Source organism: Osmia lignaria, unplaced genomic scaffold (genome assembly GCF_051020975.1).
Source record: "Osmia lignaria lignaria isolate PbOS001 unplaced genomic scaffold, iyOsmLign1 scaffold0005, whole genome shotgun sequence".
NCBI classification, from domain to species: Eukaryota; Metazoa; Arthropoda; class Insecta; order Hymenoptera; family Megachilidae; genus Osmia; species Osmia lignaria.
The window spans coordinates 15,797,550-15,807,197 of NW_027478162.1; the positions used below are offsets into that span (position 1 = coordinate 15,797,550).

The window sequence follows — 9,648 nt, forward strand, 5'->3', positions numbered from 1 at the left end:
ATGATATTTTTTGATCAGATGCGTAGTTCTCGAGATATATCAAGATATTCAAAAGTTCCGAAGCCGCACCAACATAATGGAGATACAGAAACACCGTGGCCCCTTTCTTTGAGATAACTCTGCACTATTGCGAGCTGCAAATGCCACTTCCAGCTTAGCTGTGCAGAAGAAGAACAACAAGAAGAAGAAATATCTGGAAATATGTCCGTCAGGCCCCTTCCCTTGAGATAAATCTGCAAATATCTCGGAAACGAAGCGAGCTACGGCAAAATGTTAAGAGACCTTTTTTGTAGAAAATTAGGATTCCTACTTTTTATGTTCTATGATATTTTTTGAACAGATGCGTAGTTCTCGAGATATATCAAGATATTTAAAAGTTCCGAAGCCGCACCAACATAATAGAGATACAGAAACACCGTGGCCCCTTTCTTTGAGATAACTCTGCACTATTGCGCGCTGCAAATGGCACTTCCAGCTTAGCTGTGCAGAAGAAGAACAACAAGAAGAAGAAATATCTCGAAATATGTCCGTCAGGCCCCTTCCCTTGAGATAAATCTGCAAATATCTCGGAAACGAAGCGAGCTATGGCAAAATGTTAAGAGACCTTTTTTGTAGAGAATTAAGTTTCCTACTTTTTATGTTCTATGATATTTTTTGATCAGATGCGTAGTTCTCGAGATATATCTAGATATTTAAAAGTTCCGAAGCCGCACCAACATAATAGAGATACAGAAACACCGTGGCCCCTTTCTTTGAGATAACTCTGCACTACAGCGAGCTGCAAATGCCACTTCCAGCTTAGCTGTGCAGAAGAAGAACAACAAGAAGAAGAAATATCTCGAAATATGTCCGTCAGGCCCCTTCCCTTGGGATAAATCTGCAAATATCTCGGAAACGAAGCGAGCTATGGCAAAATGTTAAGAGACCTTTTTTGTAGAGAATTAAGTTTCCTACTTTTTATGTTCTATGATATTTTTTGATCAGATGCGTAGTTCTCGAGATATATCCAGATATTTAAAAGTTCCGAAGCGGCACCAACATAATAAAGATACAGAAACACCGTGGCCCCTTTCTTTGAGGTAACTCTGCACTATTGCGAGCTGCAAATGCCACTTCCAGCTTAGCTGTGCAGAACAAGAACAACAAGAAGAAGAAATATCTCGAAATATGTCCCTCAGGCCCCTTCCCTTGAGATAAATCTGCAAATATCTCGGAAACCAAGCGAGCTATGGCAAAATGTTAAGAGACCTTATTTGTAGAGAATTAAGTTTCCTACTTTTTATGTTCTACGATAGTTTTTGATCAGATGCGTAGTTCTCGAGATATATCAAGATATTTAAAAGTTCCGAAGCCGCACCAACATAATAGAGATACAGAAACACCGTGGCCCCTTTCTTTGAGATAACTCTGCACTATTGCGAGCTGCAAATGCCACTTCCAGCTTAGCTGTGCAGAAGAAGAACAACAAGAAGAAGAAATATCTCGAAATATGTCCGTCGGCCCCTTCCCTTGAGATAAATCTGCAAATATCTCGGAAACGAAGCGAGCTATGGCAAAATGTTAAGAGACCTTTTTTGTAGAGAATTCAGTTTCCTACTTTTTAGGTTCTATGATATTTTTCGATCAGAGGCGTAGTTCTCGAGATATATCAAGATATTTAAAAGTTCCGAAGCCCCACCAACATAATAGAGATACAGAAACACCGTGGCCCCTTTCTTTGAGATTACTCTGCACGATTGCGAGCTGGAAATGCCACTTCCAGTTTAGCTGTGCAGAAGAAGAACAACAAGAAGAAGAAATATCTCGAAATATGTCCATCAGGACCCTTCCCTTGAGATAAATCTGCAAATATCTCGGAAACGAAGCGAGCTATGGCAAAATGTTAAGAGACCTTTTTTGTAGAGAATTATGTTTCCTACAATTTATGTTCTATGATATTTTTTGATCAGAAGCGTAGTTTTCGAGATATATCGAGATATTTAAAAGTTCCGAAGCCGCACCAACATAATAGAGATACAGAAACACCGTGGCCCCTTTCTTTGGGATAACTCTGCACTATTGCGAGCTGGAAATGCCACTTCCAGTTTAGCTGTGCAGAAGAAGAACAACAAGAAGAAGAAATATCTCGAAATATGTCCGTCAGGACCCTTCCCTTGAGATAAATCTGCAAATATCTCGGAAACGAAGCGAGCTATTGCAAAACGTTAAGAGACCTTTTTTGTAGAGAATTAAGTTTCCTACTTTTTATGTTCTATGATATTTTTTGATCAGATGCGTAGTTCTCGAGATATATCAAGATATTTAAAAGCTCCGAAGCTGCACCAACATAATAGAGGTACAGAAACACCGTGGCCCATTTCTTTGAGATAACTCTGCACTATTGCGAGCTGCAAATGCCACTTCCAGCTTAGCTGTGCAGAAGAAGAACAACAAGAAGAAGAAATATCTCGAAATATGTCCGTCGGCCCCTTCCCTTGAGATAAATCTGCAAATATCTCGGAAACGAAGCGAGCTATGGCAAAATGTTAAGAGACCTTTTTTGTAGAGAATTCAGTTTCCTACTTTTTATGTTCTATGATATTTTTCGATCAGAGGCGTAGTTCTCGAGATATATCGAGATATTTAAAAGTGCCGAAGCCGCACCAACATAATAGAGATACAGAAACACCGTGGCCCCTTTCTTTGGGATAACTCTGTGTCCAAAAGTGGGCGTTCGAGTTTGAGATTGTACGAGACCGGTTCGGTTGTAGGATCGGCAGTGAGACGGGAAAATTATGTACTTGAGTTTGCACAAAAAACAATGTATTTACACAAATATTTACACTATGTACAATTGTTGTTCGTTGAACAATGTAAGAAATGCAAATGTTAGTGCGTTGCACAATTTCACCCGCGTCGCGGCGAAATTTGAGACCGAGTTCGAGATGTTTGAAACCACGTGTTGGATTAACGCGTGGCACCACGTAATTATATTAATCACGTGGATTTTGGCGAGCTGATGAGCTCACCCACTCGCAAAGGCCGTTGGCACTTTTACACTCGTTGAGAGAAGTGTATTTTGCGAGATTGAGCGGAATTATTAGAACTATGCGAAAACTGAGATTGCACGTGTGAAGGCTACGTAAACCAGAGCGATAATGGCCGATCAACCGGCTTCGTCGCAGCAAGAACCGTTGGCTTCTTTTTGCTGACGTAACGCTCCCTGATTGGTCGGCGTGACCGGCATCCAAGGTGGCTGCCGGTCGCGCTGCTAAGTGCTGCCGCGGTCCGCGTGCAGGCGGTAGAAATTACATTTTCGAACATTCCGCCCGCCATCAGCAGCTCGTAGAAGATGGTGATGAATCCTGATCCTCTACTGGTAGTAGAGCCAACTTTGCAATTGGCCGAGTTAGAGTTGAGGTGGCCGTCTTGATCGTGACGACCCTCGTCAGTCCATCTGGTCCAGGGTGAACTGCGAGCACTCGAGCAAGAGGCCACTTGCATGGTGGGAAGCGCTCGTCTGTAAGCAGCACCAGAGATCCAACGTGGATGTTGTTGGAAGGGTGATGCCACTTAGAGATTGATTGCATCCGTTGGAGATGTTGAGTTGACCAGCGCTTCCAGAATTGTTGTAATTTTTGTTGTATGAGATGCCACCTGGCTCTCGGTGAGATGTTGGCCTGTTCAACAGATGGCTCAGGCAGCGTTGAGATTGCTCTTCCGATTAGGAAATGAGCTGGTGTTAGCACTGAGAGATCGTCAGGGTCGTCCGTGAGAGGCTCCAGTGGTCGTGAATTAAGCGTTGCTTCAATCTGATTTAGAAGAGTATAGTATTCTTCAAAGGTGAGTAAAGTGTCACTCACCGTGCGTCTGAGATGGTATTTGACAGACTTGACCACTGCCTCCCACTTTCCTCCCATGTGCGGTGCAGCAGGTGGATTGAAACTCCAAGTTGTATGGTCGTCGACGAACAGCTTGGCCAATCGTTGATTGTCTTGAGTGCCCTCGACGAACATTGACTTCAATGCTGAATCTGCTCCGATGAAGTTTGTTCCGCAGTCGGAGTAGATTGTATGTGGAATGCCTCTTCTTGCAGCGAACCGTCGGTACGTGGCAACGAATCCATCCGTTGAATAGTTGGTAACCATTTCCAGATGAACAGCAGACGTTGTCATGCAAACGAAAACACAGATCCAGCCCTTTTGTGTTTTCGCACCTCGCCCCTTCCACGTCTTGAGTGCGATGGGACCGGCGTAGTCTACGCCGGTGTGTGAGAATGGGTGTGAGGGTGTAACCCGAGAGAGAGGTAGTTGGCCCATCAGTTGATGGGCACGGATCCCCCTCTGCCGAGCACACACAACACACCGCAGAATGTGAGATTTGACTGGAGCTCGTCCACCGATGATCCAGTAAGTCTGTCTGATGTGAGCGAGTGTGAGTTGTGTCCCTCCATGAAGCGTTGCTTTGTGGGAGTGATCTACAATCAATTCGGACAGACGTGAGTGACGTGGAAGGATTGCAGGGTGTTTACCTTCATAGGTTAACTGAGCGTTGCTGAGTCTTCCTCCAACTCGAATAACCCCTTGATCGTCGATGAAGGCCGTGAGTCGATTGAAGGCGTGGGACGATGGTAACGTTTGGTTGTTGACCATCATCTTGAGCTCGTGTGAGAAGTATGCTGATTGTGTGGCCTTGATCCAGAAGATTTTGGCCCTTTCCAAATCAGCTGGTGTGTTCGAGAGCCTCGTTGAAGCAGTTGTCCTTCTCAGTTTGGAGATGAACCTGTAACAAACTGAGGTAACATGAAAAAGTTTTTGCAAAGATGAATATTTGTGAATCAAGTCCCAGTGATAATCGATTTTTTGGCACGTTAACACGTGAGAGATTCCTGGGCGACACTCCTGCAGGCAAGTGTCGTCAGATGCGTTGCGTTGTACAGGCCATGATTCTTGAGATTGTAAAAGCCACGGTGGTCCCCTCCACCATAGCTCGTGTTGTTCAAGCTGAGTTGTAGTCAATCCTCTTGAAGCGCAATCAGCAGGATTTGATGTGCCAGGAACGTGCACCCAAGTTGCAGTTTGCGTTAGTTCTTGAATTTGTGTTACACGATTCCTGACGTAATCTTTCCATCGTGATGCGTGAGATTTGATCCATGTAAGTGTTACTTGAGAATCCGTCCACAGGTGAATTGTAGCAATGTTGAGTTTGAGATTAGCTTGAACGTATTTCAGTAATTTTGCAAGTATCAGCGCAGCTGTGAGCTCGAGTCGGGGAATTGTAAGCCTTTTGAGAGGTGCGACCTTTGTCTTGGAGCACACCAGTGACGTCACCTTGTGATCTGTGGACGGCGAAAAAACAGTAATGTAAATTACTGCTGCCATGGCGAGTTGTGAAGCGTCAGAGAAGCCATGTAATTCCACTGTAGAATTGTTGTAGGTGTTGAACCACCTTGGTATTGAGAGTCTGGCCAGACTTGTGAGATCTTCTCTGATCGCAATCCATCGTATAGTAACATGGGATGGCAGTGGATCATCCCATTTGAGATTGAGAAGCCATAATTCTTGCAGGAGTACCTTCGCTCGAATAATGACTGGTGACAAAAAGCCAAGCGGATCAAATATCTGTGCTACTTCAGATAATACAAGGCGTTTTGTAAAATTGAGATTGTGGTGAGATTTAGTAGTGAATGTGAAACTATCGTTGACAGTGTTCCATCGCAATCCGAGTATTTTGGTATTGCAGTCGTCTAGTGAGATTGATGTACCTTGAGAATTATTGCAAGGCACGATGGTTTCAAGCAGAGAGGCTTCGTTTGAGTGCCACTTTGCAAGAGGGAAACCGCCTGCGTTGCACAAGTCAGTTAATTGTGAAGCAATTTCAATTAACGAATCAAGAGAATCTGCACCACCAAATATGTCGTCGACATACCTTGCATATTTGATTGATGGTACTGCCAGTGGGTAGCGTTGACCTTCGTCCTCTGCAAGTTGCAACAGGGCTCTGACAGCTAGAAATGGTGCAGCTTTGGTACCGTAGGTGACTGTTGTCAGTGTGTATGGGACTTCATTTGATTCCTCATCTATCCAGAGTATCCGTTGGAGATTCCAATCGTCTTCATGTACTCGTACTTGACGATACATCTTTGTGATGTCCGTGGCGAATATGCATTTGTGATGGCGAATCCACAGCAAAACGTCGTTGATGTTGAGCAGGAGATTCGCACCAGTGTGCATGATGTCGTTGACAGAAAGTCCAGTTGTTGTTGGACTTGAGCCATTGAAGACGACCCGCAGCTTTGTTGTTTCACTGCCAGGCTTGAAAACTCCGTGATGTGGAAGATAGTAAATTGAAGAGTCGTTGGGCGAGATTGAAGAAGCCTTCTTCATGTGACCGAGGTCCTCGTACTCCATCATGAATCGCTGATATTGCTCACGGTACTCAGGATTTCGAGTGAGCTTGCTGAGCGTGCGTCGCAGGCAGGAGCGAGCTGTGCTGTAAGAGGTACCCAAGACTTTAGTATTTGTTTTGAGAGGAATACGCACCACGTATCGCCCAGTAGAATCACGGCTGTGCGTTGCACGAAAGTGATCTTCACACTCTTGTTCGTCCGGTGTGAGTTGAGATGTGTTTTCCGTTGGAAGCTCCTCTTGAATCCAGAATTTCGTCAGCAGTTCTCTCAGAGCAGCGTCGCTGTCTTGAGGGATTGATGCATTAAATGATGAATAAGCACGAGCTTGACGCCTCCTTGCTGGTCCAATAACGAGCCATCCGAATATTGAGAGCTGGGCGACTGGCATTGATGGCGAACCTTTAATTACATTTGATTTTATAATTCGTCCATAATTGTCGGCACCGATGATGACGTCGATGGGTCGTGGTTTGTAAAACTCAGGATCTGCCAACTTGAGACGATTGAGATGTGGCCAGTCTTGGTGGGGTGCCTCAGAAGACGGCAAAATTGTGGTTAGAGTGCGTAACACATGAGTTTGTATTGAGATCGATGAGGTATTGTAAAGAGATTGTAAATGTAGTGATACAATACCTCGAGTTTGTGTTGATTTCTTGCCACCAATGCCAGTGATGGAGATTGAAGATTGAGTGCGTTGAAGTCCTAGCTGTTCGACGAGATCTTCAGAAACGAAACTGAGCTCCGATCCGGAGTCGACGAGCAGCCTTGCGTTGTAGGTCGTGGATGAGGTGATGACTTGTGCATGTGCTGTTGCTAACAGCGTTAGCTCGGCTTGCGTCGCAAGCGAGCTTGATCGTTGATCGTTTGTGTTGGCGGTTGTACTGGATCGTTGACCCATTGAAATCGTGCTTGAGTGCTTGACGACTGCACCTACACTTTATTGTGTTTGTGTTGAAGAGGACGACGTTGTCGGATTCTCTTGTGTTGCCGCAGGCTTGGCTGTGGTCTGTGGCTGCGTTGCAGCCAGGTGTAGAATTGTGTGATGAGGCCGTCCACACTGTTTGCAACGGTGTTCAGACTTGCAATTCGCAGTGGTGTGACGGCCGCAACAATTTCTGCACAGAGACAGTTTTTCCACTAGACTTCGTCTTTCTGGTACAGGCATCGACCTGAACTTTGTGCATGACACAATGAAGTGGTCGGCCTGACAACAGTCGCACGGATAGGCGTGTGCGGCTGCTCTTGTGGTGGTGTTAGCCTGTGACGTTGTCAAGGCAGGTCGTTGACCTGTTGGTTTCGCCTTTGCCTGAGGTTGAGCAGGCTGATTTTTGGCCGTTGGCGTTTCAACCCTTTCTAGAGCCCGTGCCTTGGTCGTGAGGAACGCCTCCAGTTGCTCTGGCTTCGGAAATTCTTCAGAGTTTCCTAGGCTGGTTTCCCAAGCCTCTCGCGTAGTCTTGTCAAGACTACGAGAGATGTGATGGATGAGTGTGCAATTCCACAACTCGTCGGTTGAAGCAAGAGCGCGCAACGAGGTGTTGAAATCGCGCAAATTGGCCGCCACGTTGTGGAGAACCATTGCGCTCTTCTGTTGCACTGGTGGTGTCGCACAGAGCTTGTCAAGCAGAGATTGTACTATGATCCTCTTGTTCTCAAAGCGTTGCTTTAAATTCTTCCAAGCAATTGGGAAGGATTCTCCTATCGCCGGCAGATTGGAGATGGCGCGTAGCGACTCCCCTTGGAGGCTTGACCTCAAGTAATGCAGCCTCTCCACATCAGATAATCGGTGATTATCGATGATTATCGATTTGAAAAGCTCGCAAAACGCAGGCCACGCTTCATAGCGACCCGCGAAAGTGGGAAGCGTCAACTCAGGGAGTTTCGACGGCCTTTGTCGTGATGGTGATGCTGCACGCGCTGCGTGCAGCCTTGCGAATGCGGCCCGAAACTTGCACAGACGTCGTCTGATTTCGATGACCACGCTCATCTCGAGGTCGTAGCAATTGTCGCTGACATATGGATGGGAGTTCTGACCCGAAGGCCAGGTAACTTCAAGGTAGGAATGCTCCTTTTGGAACGCCTTGTGTATTTCATCGACCTGCTTGTCGATGAAGTCGATCTCGTCGAGAGAAGTTTCATCCATCATTTCCGGCATCTTGTCCATTAATTTGCGGAGGCCTTCGACTCTACTCATTTGCGTCTTGGCCTTCATGGACAGCTCCGTTGACAAGCCGGCAGGAGATGAGGCGCGTGTTACGCGTTTTTCCACCGTCGGTGGAGGTGCTTCTGCCGGTAGTACCGTTGGCACTGTCAGCGTTGCTGATGTCACCGGCGTGGGTGACGTCGGTCTTGAGGCCGACTTGGCTTCCTGTGGCGTCGCCTTGGGAACTTTGTCACCTTTCTCACTCATTCTAGTCACTGAGTTCGAGATTTCACTAACAACGTTGTTGCCGAGCACAACCCGTCACTGCCGATCCGGCTCGAAGGACCAAAAAAATGTCCAAAAGTGGGCGTTCGAGTTTGAGATTGTACGAGACCGGTTCGGTTGTAGGATCGGCAGTGAGACGGGAAAATTATGTACTTGAGTTTGCACAAAAAACAATGTATTTACACAAATATTTACACTATGTACAATTGTTGTTCGTTGAACAATGTAAGAAATGCAAATGTTAGTGCGTTGCACAATTTCACCCGCGTCGCGGCGAAATTTGAGACCGAGTTCGAGATGTTTGAAACCACGTGTTGGATTAACGCGTGGCACCACGTAATTATATTAATCACGTGGATTTTGGCGAGCTGATGAGCTCACCCACTCGCAAAGGCCGTTGGCACTTTTACACTCGTTGAGAGAAGTGTATTTTGCGAGATTGAGCGGAATTATTAGAACTATGCGAAAACTGAGATTGCACGTGTGAAGGCTACGTAAACCAGAGCGATAATGGCCGATCAACCGGCTTCGTCGCAGCAAGAACCGTTGGCTTCTTTTTGCTGACGTAACGCTCCCTGATTGGTCGGCGTGACCGGCATCCAAGGTGGCTGCCGGTCGCGCTGCTAAGTGCTGCCGCGGTCCGCGTGCAGGCGGTAGAAATTACATTTTCGAACACTCTGCACTATTGCGAGCTGGAAATGCCACTTCCAGTTTAGCTGTGCAGAAGAAGAACAACAAGAAGAAGAAATATCTCGAAATATGTCCGTCAGGACCATTCCCTTGAGATAAATCTGCAAATATCTCGGAAACGAAGCGAGCTATTGCAAAACGTTAA

The 9,648-nt window shown here is 46.1% G+C and overlaps 1 protein-coding gene across 1 annotated transcript; it reads right to left on the bottom strand.

Annotated features, from left to right (window-relative positions):
- Positions 1-3,314: 3,314 nt before the first annotated feature.
- On the bottom strand, positions 3,315-7,286 carry LOC117611301 (uncharacterized). The gene has a single exon (XM_034339249.2). The coding sequence runs from the start codon at positions 7,284-7,286 to the stop codon at positions 3,315-3,317; it is 3,972 nt and encodes a 1,323-aa protein (XP_034195140.2).
- Positions 7,287-9,648: the final 2,362 nt, after the last annotated feature.